This window comes from Salmo trutta, chromosome 5, assembly GCF_901001165.1.
Source record: "Salmo trutta chromosome 5, fSalTru1.1, whole genome shotgun sequence".
In the NCBI taxonomy this organism is placed as follows: domain Eukaryota; kingdom Metazoa; phylum Chordata; class Actinopteri; order Salmoniformes; family Salmonidae; genus Salmo; species Salmo trutta.
Window position 1 is genome coordinate 12,965,973 of NC_042961.1, and position 17,575 is coordinate 12,983,547.

General features: G+C 38.3%; 2 protein-coding genes across 4 annotated transcripts in view; one reads left to right on the forward strand and one right to left on the reverse strand.

Annotated features, from left to right (window-relative positions):
* Nucleotides 1-4,452: 4,452 nt before the first annotated feature.
* Nucleotides 4,453-7,634, reverse strand: LOC115193684 (ubiquitin-conjugating enzyme E2 D4-like). The gene is made up of 7 exons (XM_029752586.1): nt 7,482-7,634; nt 6,310-6,373; nt 6,091-6,122; nt 5,663-5,740; nt 5,428-5,533; nt 5,116-5,209; nt 4,453-4,851 (listed from the first exon to the last, which is right to left on the reverse strand). The coding sequence occupies exons 1-7, from the start codon at nt 7,503-7,505 to the stop codon at nt 4,806-4,808; spliced, it is 444 nt and encodes a 147-aa protein (XP_029608446.1). The 5' UTR covers nt 7,506-7,634; the 3' UTR covers nt 4,453-4,805.
* Nucleotides 7,635-9,964: 2,330 nt separating this feature from the next.
* LOC115193685 (regulator of G-protein signaling 7) overlaps nt 9,965-17,575 on the forward strand; it is a 50,799-nt gene continuing 43,188 nt past the window's right edge. For 2 of the 3 annotated variants that reach the window (XM_029752591.1, XM_029752587.1), the window contains exons 1-2: nt 9,965-10,137; nt 11,116-11,225. In XM_029752591.1, coding sequence (XP_029608451.1) covers nt 11,154-11,225 — 72 coding nt within the window. In that variant the 5' untranslated portion in view covers nt 9,965-10,137; nt 11,116-11,153. Of the gene's footprint in view, nt 10,138-11,115; nt 11,226-17,575 lie in introns of those variants that run through there. The other variant, XM_029752588.1, reaches the window with a different exon arrangement.

The window sequence follows — 17,575 nt, forward strand, 5'->3', positions numbered from 1 at the left end:
GCACAATTTCTTGTTTTTTTTTATTCATGGATATCCAGGGGCACACCAACAAATAGTTTTTTTTCGCTCATCAATGTACACACAATAGCCCATAATGACAAAGCAAAAATAGGTTTAGATTTGTTTTCTCACATTTCTTAAAAATGTAAAACGGTAATATCACATTTACATACACTACCGGTCAAAAGTTTTAGAACACCTATTCATTCAAGGGTTTTTCTTTATTTGTACTATTTTCTACATTGTAGAATAAAAGCAAAGACATCAAAACTATGAAATAACACATATGGAATCATGTAGTAAACAAAAAAGTGTTAAACAAATAAAAATATATTTGAGATTTGAGATTCCTCAAATAGCCTTGATGACAGCTTTGGACACTCTTGGCATTCTCTCAACCAGCTTCACCTGGAATGCTTTTCCAACAGTCTTGAAGGAGTTCCCACATATGCTGAGCACTTGTTGGCTGCTTTTCCTTCACTCTGCGGTCCGACTCATCCCAAACCATCTCAATTGGGTTGAGTTCGGGGGATTGTGGAGGTCAGGTCACCTCATGCAGCACTCTATTCTCCTTCTTGGTAAAATAGCTTTTACACAGCCTGGAGGTGTGTTGGGTCATTGTCCTGTTGAAAAACAAATGATAGTCCCACCAAGCCCAAACCAGATGGGATGGCGTATTGCTGCAGAATGCTTTGGTAGCCATGCTGGTTAAGTGTGCCTTGAATTCTAAATAAATCACAGACAGTGTCACCAGAAAAGCACCCACACCATAACACCTCCTCCTCCCTGCTTTACGGTGGGAAATACACATGCGGAGATAGTCCGTTCACCAACACCTCGTCTCACAAAGACATGGTGGTTGGAACCAAAAATCTCCAATTTGGACTCCAGACCAAAGGACAAATTTCAACCGGTCTAATGTCCAATGCTCGTGTTTCTTGGCCCAAGCTAGTCTCTTCTTATTGTAGTGGTTTCTTTGCAGCAATTTGACAGTCTCCTCTGAACAGTTGATGTTGAGATGTGTCTGTTACTTGAACTCTGTGAAGCATTTATTTCGGCTGCAATTTCTGAGGCTGGTAACTCTAATGAATGTATCCTCTGCAGCAGAGGTAACTCTGGGTCTTCCATTCCTGTGGCAGTCCTTATGAGAGCCAATTTCATCATAGCGCTTCATGGTTTTTGCGATTGCATTTGAAGAAATGTTCAAAGTTATTGAAATTTTCTGTATTGACTGACCATGTCTTAAAGTAATGATGGACTGTCATTTCTCTTTGCTTATTTGAGCTGTTCTTGTCATAATATGGGCTTGGTCTTTTACCAAATATTATGTATACCACCCTACCTTGTCACACAAGTGATTGGCTCATCTGATTGGCTCAAATGCATTAAGAAGGAAAGAAATTCCACAATTGAACTTTTAAGAAGGCACACCTGTTAATTGAAATGCATTCCAGGTGACTACCTCATGAAGCTGGTTGAGAGAATGCCAAGTGTGCAAAGCTGTCATCAAGGCAAAAGGTGGCTATTTGAAGAATCTCAAATATAATATATATTTTGATTTGTTTAACACTTTTTTGGTTACTACATGATTCCATAGGTGTTATTTCATAGTTTTGATGTCTTCACTATTATTCTACATTGTAGAAAATAGTAAAAATAAAGAAAAACCCTTGAATGATTAGGTGTGTCCAAACTTTTGACCGGTACTGACCCTTTACTCAGTATTTAGTTGAAGCACCTTTGGCAGCAATTACAGTCTTGAGTCTTCTTGGGTATGATGCTACAAGCTTTGCACACCTGTATTTGGGGAGTTTCTCCCATTCTTCTCTGCAGATATCTCAAGCTTTGTCAGGTTGGCTGGGGAGCGTCGCTGCACAGCTATTTTCAGGTCTCTCCAGAGATGTTTGATCGGTCCAGGCTCTGGCTCGGCCACTCAAGGACATTCAAATCAAATCAAATTGTATTTGTCACATCTGCCAATGAAATGCATACTTACAAGCCCTTAAACAACAATGCTTTAAGAAGTTAAGAAAAACGTGTTAAGTAAAAGAAGATAGAAAATAAAAGTAACAAATAATTAAACAGCAGCAGTAAAATAACATTAGCGAAGCTATATAAAGGGGGTACCAGTACAGAGTCAATGTGCGGGGGCACTAGTTAGTCGAGGTAATTGAGGTAATATGTACATGTAGGTAGAGTTAAAATGACCATGCATAGATAATAAACAGAGAGTAGCAGCAGCGTAAAAGAGGACTCTGGGTAGCCCTTTGATTAGCTTTTCAGGAGTCTTATGGCTTGGGGTTAGAAGCTGTTAAGAAGCCTTTTGGACCTAGACTTGGTGCTCCAGTACCGCTTGCCATGCGGTAGCAGAGAGAACAATCTATGACTAGGGTGGCTGGAGTCTTTGACAATTTTTCAGACATGTCCCGAAGCCACTCCTGCATTGTCTTGGCTGTGTGTATAGGGTCATTGTCCTGTTGGAAGGTGAACCTTCACCCCAGTCTGAGGGCCTGAGCGCACTGGAGCAGGTTTTCATCAAGGATCGCAATGTACTTTGCTCTGTTCAACTTTCCCTCGATCCTGACTAGTCTGTAAAACATCCCCACAGCATGCTGCTGCCACCACGCTTCACTGTAGGGATGGTGCCAGGTTTCCTCCAGACGTTACACTTGGCATTCAAGCTAAAGAGTTCAATCTTGGTTTCGTCAGACCAGAGAATCTTGTTTCTCCTGGTTTGAGTCCTTTAGGTGCCTTTTGGCAAACTCCAAGTGGGCTGTCATGTGCCTTTTACAGAGGAGTGGCTTCCATCTGGCCACTCTCCCTTAAAGGCCTGATTGGTGGAGTGCTGCAGAGATGGTTGTCCTTCTGGAAGGTTCTCCCAGTCTCCACAGAGGAACTCTGTCAGAGTGACCATTGGGTTCTTGTTCACTTCCCTGACCAAGGCCCTTCTCCCCTGATAGCTCATTTTGGCCAGGCAGCCAGCTCTAGGGAGAGTTTTGGTGGTTCCAACCTTCTTCCACTCAAGAATGATGGAAGCCACCGTGTTCTTGGGAACCTTACATTTTTTGGTACCCTTCCCCATTGATGTGCCTCGGCACAATCCTGTCTCAGAGCTCTACGGATAATTCCTTCCTGGCTTGGTTTTTGCTCTGACATGCACTGTCAACTGTGGGACCTTATATAGACAGGTGCGTGCTGTTAAAAAATAATGTCCAAGCAGTTGAATTTACCACAGGTGGACTCCAATCACGTTGTAGAAACAGAATGCACCTGAGATCAATTTCAAGTCTCTAAGGCAAAGGGTCTGAATACCTTATTTACATAAGTATCTGTTTTTTTATTTTTAATACATTTGCAAACATTTCTAAAAACCTCTTTTCGATTTGTCATTATGGGGTATTGGGTGTAGATTGATGAGGAAAATAAATAATTTAATCAATTTTAGAATTAGGCTGTAATGTAACAAAATGTGTAAAAAGTCAAGAGGTCAATACTTTCAAATGCACTGTAGGTAGGTTTATTTTATTAATTTGACTAGGTTTAATACATTTACTTAAGTTCATTACTATGTGTATTTTATTCATGACAACGATTCCATGTCACTCTATAGCACCGATGAGATACAGTAAATTAACCGTATAGTACGAGAAGGGCCAGAGGAAGCATTTGAGTTCTAAGAAAGATTGATCAAGCAATTCACATCCTGCGTAAACAAAACAGTAACAAGATAACTACACAATAGCCCAACACCACCCCACAAAAAACACTTCTGTAAGAGTTGATACACTGAGAAAACTGCCTTAAATGGAGAATTTCTTTTGAGCTGCCTCTAATGTGAAATTGAAACATTTATATAAGTTCATAGGGTCAACTTTCAGCCTTACGTAGGACTAGAGTGGTTTTGTCTAGATGGATACAGCTTTGGTCAAAATTGAATTTTAGAAGAATTAATGTAGCAGGTTAATAGACTTCACATAGCAGGTTTGGAGAATTACTTTGGTAAGGAAAAGGGTTACGGTTAGCTAAAATACCAACCCTCCCCAAAAATATGCTTTTGACGTCAATTTGACAAAAGCCATATTCCATCTAGACATCCTATCTGAAAAGTCAGAACGCACTGTCATAATTAAACCTGATCGTAGCAGAAATTTAAATTTAAAAAATGCTATTAACTGGAGTTATAGATTTGAGAAAAACAAGGTAACTGTGTAATCTATTTGAGTAACCTGCCAGATTATAGCCCTAATTGGAATTTGCATTCAACTGAGTCGTGCTCCTGTGTAGTAGGTGAGAAGAGGTAAATGCTGTCATCTAGTGGTGAAATACAAAATGACATAAGAATTTCTGAATTCTACTGCTCTAATCAGAAAAAGCCCTAGCCCAAACTGCCAGGCACTTGTGCAGATCTAAAATAAATAGGTGTCTCTAGAATAACAATAAAGACAGGATCTATTTTTTGTTTAACTTTTTAATGCAAAATAATAAAAATAGATTCAGTATAGCTTTATACTACACAATAAAAATCTCTAAAAGGAGAAAACCTATAAGATGGAGGGGATGGAGTCATAATTGGTCTGTTATTTTATGGGTCATCTCAGAAACAACTGAATAATAAGTTATAACATTTGGAACGTCAAACAAAAGGAAAATAATGACTTCAAAGCATAAAAACAGTTAATTTGGTGCTTCCCATATACAACACTTCTTGAACCAGTGTGGATGAGGTGTGGCAACAGTACTGTTTTCAGAAGTGTCCATGAAGTTAATTTGCTTAAACCTCTTCCGTTGTCTCAAACTTCAGTCCTCTACATTGCATACTTTTGAGTCCAATCTCTTGCTAATCTGTTGTACCTGTAAAAACAAAATAAAATGTAAACCAGGTTTAACAAAGATTTGAGCAATTTACATCCAAATCTTACTCAGCCAGTCTGTTATAAGCAGCCATATCATTATACAGTAGATACAGTATCTTGTAGGAGTGTCTACTTTCAGAAGAGATGTCAATTCTATAATTGACTACATGCTGTACACATGAAAGGAATGTCATGTTCATATATTTTTCTTGCTAAAAGAAGAATGGTGTGCATGTGTGTGTGAGAGAGCGAGTCAACTTACTTTTCTTTGTCCTGCTTGTAGATGTGTGCTATGTCTGGGACTAGGGGGTCATCTGGGTTTGGGTCACATAGCAAAGAGCATATGGACAATAAAACTGGAAGAACAAAAGGCAGGGATAACCAGGATGAGTTTATTTTGCAAGTACACCAGCAATAATATTGTCATTATCAATATTGTCAAGCTTAACAGTTGGAGAACAAAATCAGGCAAACATTTGAGATGCATTTTTCAACTAACTGCCATGAGGGTACAAAAGATGCACAGAAAAACAAGTTGGTTTACAAACCACGCATGTAAGCCAGTTTGTCTTACCTTTTGAAACTGTAAGTGCTGGGGACCACTGTGACCTCAGAATGTCCAGACAGATGCTACCATTACTGTTTATGTTTGGGTGATAGATTTTTGTTGTGAAGGCTACCTATGGAAAGAAAATACATGGAGAGAAATGTTTTTTGAAAAAAAGTCAGGCATACATACGGCATGTGGTTAAGGGTACTCTATACCCAGGGGAATATTGTGTAACAGGAGCTGAAGAGGTGTTTCTAACCTTTGGTGGTTTGAAGGGATAGTCTGTTGGGAAGTGGATGGTGAGGAAGAACACTCCTCCCTGATATGGGCTGTCAGTCTAAAAGAGGGGTGAAAGGTTCCTTGTTAAAACAGTGCTGTGAACCGTAAAATGACACTCAATACTCCATAGAATGTTAAAGCCCACAGTCACCCTCCCTTTACTTGTCATTGTTTACAGTAACAGAAGTGTGATGGGGGTTTACTGGAGGTGACACACATCCAAGCAACTCAGTTATAGTAGGCTATATAGTAAGACAAGGAGACTAACACTTGTTCCTTTGGTGCAAAAAGGTTATGCTTATAACAATGGGATCAAAGCAGAATAAATAGCTTCCATCAGAAAACACAATATTGACACTATTGTCTGCTAAAGATATAGAAACAATGAGAATTTAGAAGAGGGCTTACAGGTCCCATGATTGTGGCTTGCCAATGAAACACTGTAAAAGAAAGATGAGACATTAGATCACATCAAATCATATAATTATTGACAATAATAAAATACAAAATGGAGCCAAAAGGAATTAATTGACTGAGGTCAATACTCCTTCATTTCCATATGCATCAAATTGTATTTCTGCATTCATTTAAGTTTGAGATGGCCACAAAAGCTTTAGTGAAACATACAGTCCTCTCCAACTGGTCCGGCAGAGCATTGAGCAGGAGGGTCCCTTTGCAAGTCATGTAGCTCCTGTAAAATAAAATAAAAATGTAGCACAATGAATTGTGCATAGGGGGAAAATTCTATACATATAGTTCATTGTCTACCCAACAATGTTGTTAGCTACTTTGACAAGTCAGTCTTGTGGTCTATATGGCTTTATACGAATTCAAGTAGCTAGCTAGGTGACATGTTGTGCTGTATGTTTTACATGTTGTAATGTTTATTGACAGCTGCTGCTTTCTTGGCCAGATCTCCCTTGCAAAAGCGACGCTGTGTCTAAATGGGTTTTTCCTGGTTAAATAAATAAGGTACCTAACTACATATATAACTAGGAATTGACCCCAATATATCTAGAATTTCGCTACTGCTGAATTTCATGAATTATATAAAGGCGCATTAACGTGAATGTTCTGTTGAAATATACACTGAAAGTAAAACAAGCAAAGATAGCTACAATAGCCCACTCGTGGTGATGAGGATTCCAGAAGCGTTTTTATTCATTGACAGACAGGAATAACCAGAACAGCAACATAACTAGCTTACAAGTTACAGTAGCTAACAGACCCGTTGGTTAGCTAATTTACGAGTATCTAACTAGCTACTGTAGCTAGCTAGTTATGGCGTCGATACAATTAACTTACCTAGCTAACGTTACACCGATAACTAGTTAACGTAGTTAGCTAACGTTACTGATTGACATGATTATGCTGGTAGGCCAATAGCCAACAACAGGTAGCATTAACGTTACTAACATTAGCAAGCTTTGATTTGCCAGCCTGACAAGGTAAAACATTAATAGTTAGCTAACGTTTAATTGTCATTATTGCTGCGATGAAAATTGAGTATTTATTTGGTGGGGAATAAAGGACAAGTTAAACCATTGTTGACAAAGTAGCCAATGGTTTAGCTAGATGGGTAGGTAGCTAACTAAGGTTACATAGCTACGCAGCTAATGTCCAAAGCTAAAATGAGCTAACTAGCTATAGTATGCTATCGTGGAATTTTGTGACACAGCTAACGTCCAAAGCTAAAATTAGCTAGCTAGCTATAGTATGTTATCGTGGAATTTTGTGACAGGACATCGACCAACCGTTTATAAACATGACGACGTTATAAAATTAATGGACACACTCACCTTCTGTATTCTTTTCAAAGCCATGTCAGCCCTCCTGCGTTAGGTGTATGGTGTTAACACTGAAAGCTGTCAGCTGTGTGCCTGTATCTCTGCCCAGCTCACAAAAATTTGTTTCTAGAAATTTGCGATTTCTTTTGTTTCCGCTTTTTGTTAGTTTTGACTAGATGGGATACAGCTTTTGTCAGATTTGACTTTTGGGAACAAGTTAGGAGATCATGTTACGCAGCAGGTTTGGGTAATTAATGTATGAGATTATGATAATTACATTATGGTTACGAAAATGGTTAGTTAAAATCCCCCAAATGTTTACTTTTGACGTTAATTTGATAAAATCGGTATACTTTCTAACCATTACTCTTTTGGCGAGGACTCAAACTGCTGTGCATTCTGGGGATTTGAGTTTTTACGTTGAACACTTTTGCTTCACAATCAATTTGAAATACTTTCGGATGATTTGGACGTGGCGTGAACAATGCTAATATCTAATACCAAATAGCCAATCATATTTATTAATGCACCATCAACCTACTGAGGAGAGGCTTCTCCACACAACTAGATACAATGATATTCTCATAGATTTTTCCTAACTGAGCTAGCCTACTACATTAGATCTCTGCATTTGTAAGCATCAATCAAATAAGGCACATGTGTAGTATTCCAAAGCTATGTCTGGATGTTGTCTAGCAGTAATTCTGATATCGTTGCACTAGTTTGGGCAGTGTTCTGTCTTGAACCACCAGATGGCTCTAATGTTCTTGACTGTGTGACGACTGAACTGTGTATCATCCTCAAAAAAACATAGACATCTTAAATAAAAGTACATAAGTGCATAAGGGATGGGGTGGGTGGGGGGGGGGGGGGGGGGGGGCGTCTAAACTGGCATATGGAATTGTTTAAGATGGTCATACTGTGGATCATTTAGCTATTTGATTTGGAATTTTAGGACCCATTTAGGTATAGAAAAAATACATGTAAGAAAACTATTTGATAAAATATTGGATTTGGCCTTTACTACTATAGCCCACATAAATGCACTTAATAACACAATTATAAATTGCAAAAAAAAAAAAAAAAAAAGTATAACTCATAAGAAACAAGGTTTTGAAGTGTTTGTCCTATATCTAGGAAATATAAGAAAGCTCAGGAAATATATATATATATATATATATATATACTGCATAGAGGCAGTGCTTGACTTGGACAGGAGCTCACCGGAACTGAGTACCGGCACCTCAAATAGATATGGAATTATGGGAGAGGGAGAAAGGATTATGGAGAACTATTCTGCTTGACGAAGGGGGAAGCCCCTTGATATGATTGTAGACAAACTGTTGGTGGTAGATTGCCAGGTCTAGGTATTCTGGGTTAACTGCATGTATTAAAATGAGCATTTATAGTAACTTGCCATCCTGAGAGGACATGTACCATAAACATTTCTATGGAAAAATAGTAGTGTATTTATACACGCCAACAAATGTATGATATGGATTGAGAGTCTTAAGGGACCAAGAGTAGGTGCCAACAAAAAAACAGAGTATCAGATACTTCTATTTTATCAAAATAAATGATGAGCATAAATGTTAAGCCTTTGAAAAAATGTGTTCAAATATTAAAACTGATTCAATGTAAGGTGAGGTTGAGGAGAATAATGAAAGTGAGATGGAAGAACCGGGTTTGGGTTGGGATGAGAGTGACACATGAGTCTTGAAGCTAATTTCTTTGCAAATCCCTTGCGCTCTGACAGTGGTGTGCCACCCAGCCAACAATGTTGCATCAAAGGAGGTTCATCATTTCTGGATATTCAAGACTGAGTATAGTGTATTATTTTACCACAGCAGCAAACAGGACTTGAAGACAAAAAAGAGTTTGGACACAGTGTCACCTGAACCTGAAAGCTATGCATACTGTGCTTGCATAAGGAAGTGAAGGAAGATGTTTTGTAGGCTACAGATGAGAATATCATTATTAGCTCATCTTTATGACAATGGCCATCCAATTAATGACCTAAATGCTAATCAGATATCTCTGGGCTATGTCAATATGATTAACATTCTAGCAAGGTATGCTAAAAAAAAGACAAATTATAATGACTATTGAATATGCAAAATGTCACAGTGTGTAACAGAAATATAAGCAATACATAATGATTACACAGATACATTTATTTGTAGGTTTTGGTGGGTACTCATTACACCATTACATGTAATTGACTAAATGTGTATTCCCAATTCATCATCATCATCATTATCATCATCATCAGTAGTATGCCTGTTTCTCTGCTCAGCTCACCAAAATGTGTTTAAAGAAATGTGTGACCACCATTACTGTTTTATAACAACAACACAGTGCTACTTCAATCTGACGGTCCCCTGTAAATGTGCCAGATAGGGGTTTGGATTCCTTGCACGTGATTGGTCATGGATCGATGCACGTTCACGTTATTCTGTGGGTGCCGCGCGCCCGTGCTTTCAGCATCATTTTGGAGAAGAGGGAAGCGGTAGCAACCAAGTCTGCATCGAATGCCTGTCTCTTACAATTGCCAATGAATTATCTTCGAATTCCTATGTCTGCCAGTTGACATAGCCTAGCCTATCACACGTACTGCACACCAGTTCTGCAAAGAAACAGGATATTCTCAGGCTGTGCGTTTTTTCAGGTAAATCATCAAAGAACGATTGCTTATTTACATATTTTCCTTTTATTCACGATAGATCGAGACAAGTGATCAAGGGAGCGGGGCTTTTTGCTGTAGCTGTCCATGGTGCTGAAATTATAGGAGTCTTGGCTTGATGGAGACACTTCATTGACTATTATTAGCTTTGTGATGATGGGAGCTAAGGGAAGACTATGATATTTACATATGCTATGTATTTTGGAATAATCCTTGAAAGGATGCGGTGGGTGTCGTTTGGGGCGAAGATAAGATACTGAACCTCGGATGCACACAAAATTGCCCTCGATCATTTCTCACCGTTTGTAATGAAAGGGTATTTTGTATTCTTTGTATTCACGTTTTATATTTCAATAGCACTAAAATAAATGTATTTTACACATTGTTCTTTACTTTCCCTTTGAGAAACAACCCGAGCCTATTTCGTTAAGTCCCCTACATCCACTGTTTTTGATTTAGAGCTTGCCTGCACGTTTTCACCGTGCTGCCTTTTCGCATCTCAGGAGCTATTGAATTCTCCAATGTCAATAAGCACGATAGCAAGGCAGAAATCAATAAGGCCTTTGTGTAAGCTTTCATTAAATCTCGATATTGTGCATATGTTAAACGGGTGGAACACTGAAGGAATGTATATAATGGTAAAATATGAAATGATGAGGAGGAGGAGGAGGAGAATGATGGTGATGATTATAATAATGATGATCACATCACTGTAATTACTGCTATTTGTACTGAAATTAGCCAGCCAAAACATTTGGTTAATACATCAATTAGTTGATGATATTAACATTTCTACCATGTCAGCCTATGATTGGAAATAGACTCACTCACATCTAATATGCACTCAAAGTATTTTTCTGTTTTGTATGTAGCTTAAAGGTAAGGGACATTTTGTTCCTGTAGGATTCTTCTTTAATGCTTCCATGCCATAATGTTCTCCACTGTCCTATCTCTCTACTTCAGTACCTGAGCATTACTGAGGCTGTTCACCCTACTGGATCATGGCACAGACCAACAGTGTGGGGAGTAATGGAGTAGCGGATGAATCACCCAACATGATTGTATACAGAAAGGTAAGGTGTGCAGAACAGTTCTCAAACTGGGTGAGAACCCATTCAACCTCAGTGTACTTTTTTTGTGCTGCACTTCAGTAGCGATAAGACACCGTGTAGGCTGATACAAACCCAATGCTAAAGGACACACATGTACAACTAGAAGGCTTTGACTCTACTGAAATCCATGTCCTTGATTTGGTTTGGTAGCGTTAGCTAGCTAGTTACAGGTATGTGGCATCGAAATGAGTGTATGACGGGGGTGTCACCATGCGCACAAATGCAAATGGCTGTACATAAATGCAAACATGCATATAGACACTTGTACTTGCATGCAAACAAACTCAGGTTACATGGTCTGGTTTGTTCCAGAGGCTCTTGTTGTGTATGTATGACATTCAGCCATTTTAACCAGTTGAGTTACACATTTTGGTGCAAAAGGAAGGAAAATGCATTAGAATGTCTAGTATGTTGTCAATGCAGTATTTCTTTAGATTCAGCTGTGAAATCTATCTAGTCCATCAGTGCAACTCCCCCCTGAGAAAGAGAAATGTATTGATGTTCTGTGGGGATATCTTATTAATATATTCTTACCTCAAGCTTCAAAATAGCTTGAAAGAATATCATGAAAAGTAGGGAGAATAACGAGATTAACTTTTTTCTGTGTATTTTACTCAGTGAATGTGCATGTGATTTAGCATGATTTAGCATTTTTCATAGTTGCAGAGTATATGGATAGTGGGGATTTGGATTTAGCTCATTATTTTGTTTTGTTTTATATGGAAGAGAGTATTTATTTGTTTATTTGCTTTGTTTTATATGGAAGAGAGTATTTATTTGGCTCCCCATTAGCTTTTGCTGAAGCAGCAGCTACTCTTCTTGGGATCCACAAAAAACACAAAACATGACAAGTAACAAAACACTGATACACTGATAGACAAGTACAGTCACACACATTTAAAATACAACCATATACAAACAATACAACAACAAAAAATGTGTGTTAGAGTGTGTATGTTTGTGTGTGTGTTTGTGTGTGTCCCCTCACAGTTCCCGCTGTTCCATATGATGTTGTTTAATCCTGTTTTTAAAGGTAATTTTGCTGTTTAATTAGAAATGGAAGGGAGTTCCCTGCAATCATGGCTCTGTATAATACTGTGCGTTGCCATTAATTAGTTTTGGACTTAGGGACTTTGAAATGACCCCTGGTGGCATGTCTTGTGGGGTATGTGTGGGTGTCTGAGCTGAATGTTATTTGATTATGCAGACAATTTGTAATTTTCATCACATTAATATTTCTCATAAAACTTGAAGAGTAGCAGTTAATCTCTTGTCAACCCTCAACCAAGAAAGACTGGCTTGCATGTTGTTGATGTTATTTGCAATGGACCAAAAGACAACTTACTAATTGCACAGTAAAAATGACTTGTGTTTACTGTTTTCTGTTAATACTATTTGCCAGGTTAATGTCAGAATATAAGTGAAGAGGCAGTAGCTGGGGTTTGGTTTTTCTACATTATTCTCTGACACATCTTTTAGCAGAGAGGTCAGATTACTTACATTGCTCTGTACATTCATTGCTGAGGTTAAATGGTAAAAATGAGGGCTCAATTCAATGTGAAACATATTATGCTACACTGTAGCTCTTTGTCCCTGGTCAAATGAAATCTCAGTGTTTTTAGGGAACTGTAAGAAATGACTTCTACTACCAGGTACTCTCCATAGGTAGATGCTTTCAGAGTGTGTGTAGGCAGTTGGACACAAAATGAGGTGTACAAATGACAGAGATGGGCTCAGTTGAGTTCTAAGGAATTCGGTAGGTAAACATATGACAGATTTTGTGTGAGGACTCAGAGGAAACGTGGTTCCCTACTATTTCAATCAACTCTCTGGTACACGTATCATTACAATGTGAAGCTGATCCTTAGAGACAGCCTAACAGTCCCAAACTTCTGGGTCTGTGAATTCAATCACATGTGCGAGCTGTTTGTATGTTACCACGTAATCAGAGCAGGAAAGGCTCTGTCTCACGTTGTCAAATCCATCAATAAAGTGATCATTTTCCCATCACAGACCCTTGAGGTCTGTTCTCTATCGGGGTTTCTTCTTCATTTCATTTCCTTCACTCATCAGTGGATTTTCACATTTCCTCTGCAACAGCTCTTTTTTCTATTACAAAGCAAGAAGAATGTGGGGAAACTATTCCATGTACTGTCTTTCATAGCTGTGGGATGTTGTGCTATATTTACAGTCCTTGTAGAGAGATTTGGTGGAAGTTTCTCCTTTCATGCTGTAGCTACATGTGAAAACAAAGGAAAAGTACTTCATGTCCTCCTTATACCGCAGCCTCCTACTCCACTGGAAGATAATGGCATTCAAAGTTTGACTATTTGAAAACGGGCAAACACTAAGAGTGAGAGGGTTGGGTGGGTATATTTGAACGGATTTGTTATTCCTAATTTGGTTGGGAGGGGAATTGTGTTACTTATTTGATTAAACAAAGGAAGCGGTTTGGAGAAATACTAACAAAGACTCCCGGACTTCCTATTGATTTGTGGTCTTTTTGGCAACTCAATTACAGATATGATGTTGGTTCCTTCCTTCCGCTATTGATCTCTTGAAATTTCATTTTTGTCAGGGTAAAAAATTGTTCTGGTAATGGAAATTAATTAGCACCAGTGTATGTAAAATACATTTCTAAGCAACCTCCTTTCACATGGCTGAGATATCATTCATAATGTATTACCAGATCTATTTCTCAGCTGTTCTATGACTGTGATCTTCCCTGATCTCATCTACTCTTCCATTCGGTCACTTCTTGACTGCATGTGGCCGCTGAACTGCTGGATGACCCACTTACACTTCTGAACAAGATGGTCAATGCAGAGACTTTTCTAAGTGGCCTAATGGCACAGACACACTGGTAGTGTTAGTCAGCCGAGAGTACTTAGCACATGGTTTCCCAAACTAGGGGTCGCCTGATTTGAAAATGGGGCAGCAAGAGAACATTTGAGCTTGGATCATAGAACCGGGGTTACGTCAGTAACCTCCGGTAGCTGCTAGATGTGGTTGTAATAAACAGAGCGGTTTCTGTTTTCTTCCTACAAATGTGTCTCTATCTTTTGAATGGTTTAAGCTACAACATATTATGGCCCCTTCACTGAAAGATCCTCAGGAACACGTATGTACATACTTTTTCCCTCTAGTTTGCCAACAAGCCGTTAGAACTGAGTGGACAAGACCAGGCACTAAATCAGACTTCTACACAGATCATACAACATTATTGCCTGATGATCTTCTGAACTTCCCAATACCTTTCTGATGCATTTCAGTCACTTCAAACCATATCGTCTTCATATTGACATACTGTAAAAAAAAATACTGTTAGACTGATTTGTAATAGACTGTCAAAGCCCAAATAAAAAAAGTAAACATTGGCTGTTGATTACATAACTCTTTTTACATGGTGGGGTCGTGAAAAATAATTTATATTAAAATGGGGTTGCGGGCCAAAAATGTTTTGGAACACTGGACTTAGCACTTCTGAACACAGCGAAGTCCGTAATTTGCAATCCGAGTGCAAAACGAATCTACATGTAGAATCGCACGAAATTGACGGCAATCAGACGCCTACCGGCGGGGTGTTCGCTATTACACTGGAAGTTGAAAATGTCCTAGTTCTTCCATGGTCTGCATACTCACCAGACATGTCACCCATTGAGCATGTTCGGGTTGCTCTGGGGCGACATGTGAGACAGCGTGTTCCAGTTCCCGCTAATATCCAGCAATTTTGCACAGCCATTGAAGAAGAGTGGGTCAACATTCCACAGGACACTACCAACAGCCTGATCAACTCTATGTGAAGGAGATGTGTCCCGCTGCATGAGGCAAATGGTGGTCACACCAAATACTGACTGGTTTTCTGATCCACAACCCTACTTTTTTTAAAAGGTATTTGTGACCAACAGAATTTATAATTTATTTATTTCAATTGACTGATTTCTTTATATGAACAGTAACTCAGTAAATTCTTAGAAATTGTGCATGTTGCATTTATATTTTTGTTCAGTTTAACATTAGGACGATATCATACCAAAAACATTCAGAGAATGTTTTTAATAAAATCTATTTATCAATAATGTTTCAGATGAAAATCCTTTTTATGTTCTCCTAACATTCACTAAAATGTTGTGCACAACATCTGTAGCAACCACCACAGAACATTCTCCAAAGTTTGTATGTTTGTGTAAAACATTTGCCTGATGTTGCAAGAACATTCCTATAACACATTTAATCTGTTCTTTAATGGTTTCCAGAATGCTTCATTAGGTTATGGGAACAGTCTGATGGGAAGATTGTGGAGACATCACAACAGATATGTTCCCAAAACAGCATAACTGTCCAGTTGTGTTGATTATTCTACAATGTTTCTTTTAGTGTGCAAAAACATTCACCCGATGTTACAAAAACATTCATACAACATTTAAGTTAGGTTGCACATACATTCCCTTAATGTTGTAAGAATGAAATAAGTAATTTTTTCTGATCTTCATAGCATATTTATTTTAGGTTTCATCTTCCATTGCTGTTCACACAATATACAGCTTACCTTGATATGGAGGTCCTTAGAACATTTCAAGAAAATTTAGAAAATTTTATATTTAAGTTTGACCTAATCTTACCACAACATTCTCAGCATGCAAATTAAAGCATAAGAAATCAGATTGGAATATATCCCCATTTTGTTTCTCTCCAGATTTCATGGCAATTTGCATTTGAGGACTGTATTGTAGGTGATATAGAGACACATGGCATTTTCATTTTATTCATAGGACATTTAAACAGACTTTTATCATGCAAGCACATCCATATTTTTTACACTTCATATGTTGACAATCTTCACATGTGAGTTTTAAACTTGCAAACCCCACGTGATTAAGAAAGAAAATCATAAAATACAGTGTTACAAGTACAAGTACATTTTAATAACTGTTCTGTGTCCTGATTGACCATATTTGACAAAAAAATGTAATCACAAGGCCACAGTTTGTCATGGTGTCCATGTGGTTGATGCCATTCCATTTGCGCCGTTCCGGCCTTTATTATGAGCCGTCCCGTGGTTCCTACAATGTACGCACCAGACTGTTCCCACAACCTAATGAAACATTCTGAGAACCTTTAAATAACAGACAAAATGTGTTCTGGGAACATTCTTGTATCATCAGTTGAGTGTTTTTTGCACCCTAAAATAAACATTTTATAATAATCTGCACAACTGTACAGTTTTGGCGTTTCTGGAACATATATTTTGTGATGTCCCCACATTGTTCCCACCAGACTCTTCCCACAACCTAATGAAACATTCTGGGAACCTATAAAGAACAGATTAAATGTGTTCTAGAACTGTTCTTGCAACATTAGACAAATGTTTTATACAAACATTCTATAATCATCACCCCGACTGGACAGTTTGTGTTATCAGAACAATGTTCTGGGGAACTGGAACTGTTACGTTCCCCAGCAAGAAAACTAGAAATTGTTGTTCAAACAGAAAGGGGAACTAACAAAGAGTCACTGACAACAACCAAAACGAAACAGGTGGGTTTTTAGGAGGGGTTCTGAAAGACACACATGGGGGTGTCCACTGAAAGTTGCATAGCAACAACAACTGGGACCTAAAAGACACCCACCATGAGCACCCACTAAATTTGCCCACTAAGAGGCAAACAAAAGATAAACCCACACCAAACCTAAAGACACTAAGCAAACAAAAAAGGTGGAGCAAAACAAAATCAGGGAAATCAATATTTTTTATAAATCAAGTAGGGTGTGCCTTTAAAGGTGTTAACCCTCCGCATCTATCAAGACAACTGGAGCACTGGGCCAGCCACTCTTAAATAGCACCTTGGCCAGTACAGGTTAAACACCTTCCCACTAATGAGACGGCAACCAGTACAGGTGTAACACATACTGACTAACAAGGGGAATTATGTCTGAGTGTTAGAGTTGCCCCTAGCTGTCAAAAAAAGTAATAAAAAAGAAAATTGTGCCGTCTGGTTTGCTAAATATAAGGAATTTGATGTATAACATTTACTTTTACTTTGTACTTTTACTCAAGTATGACAATGTAGTACTTTTCCCACCACTGTACTAAAGTACATTTAAAATCGGGTACTTTTGGACTTTTACTCAAGTAGTATTTTACTGGGTGACTTTCACTTTTACTTGAGTCATTTTATATTAAGGTATCTTTACTTTTACTCAAGTATGACAATTTAGTACTTTTTCCACCGCTGCCTGTAACAGAACCTTCACAGAACAATTTTGGTTTGCTGGGTATTTTCTTAATTCATTAGGTAATCAATTTCTTG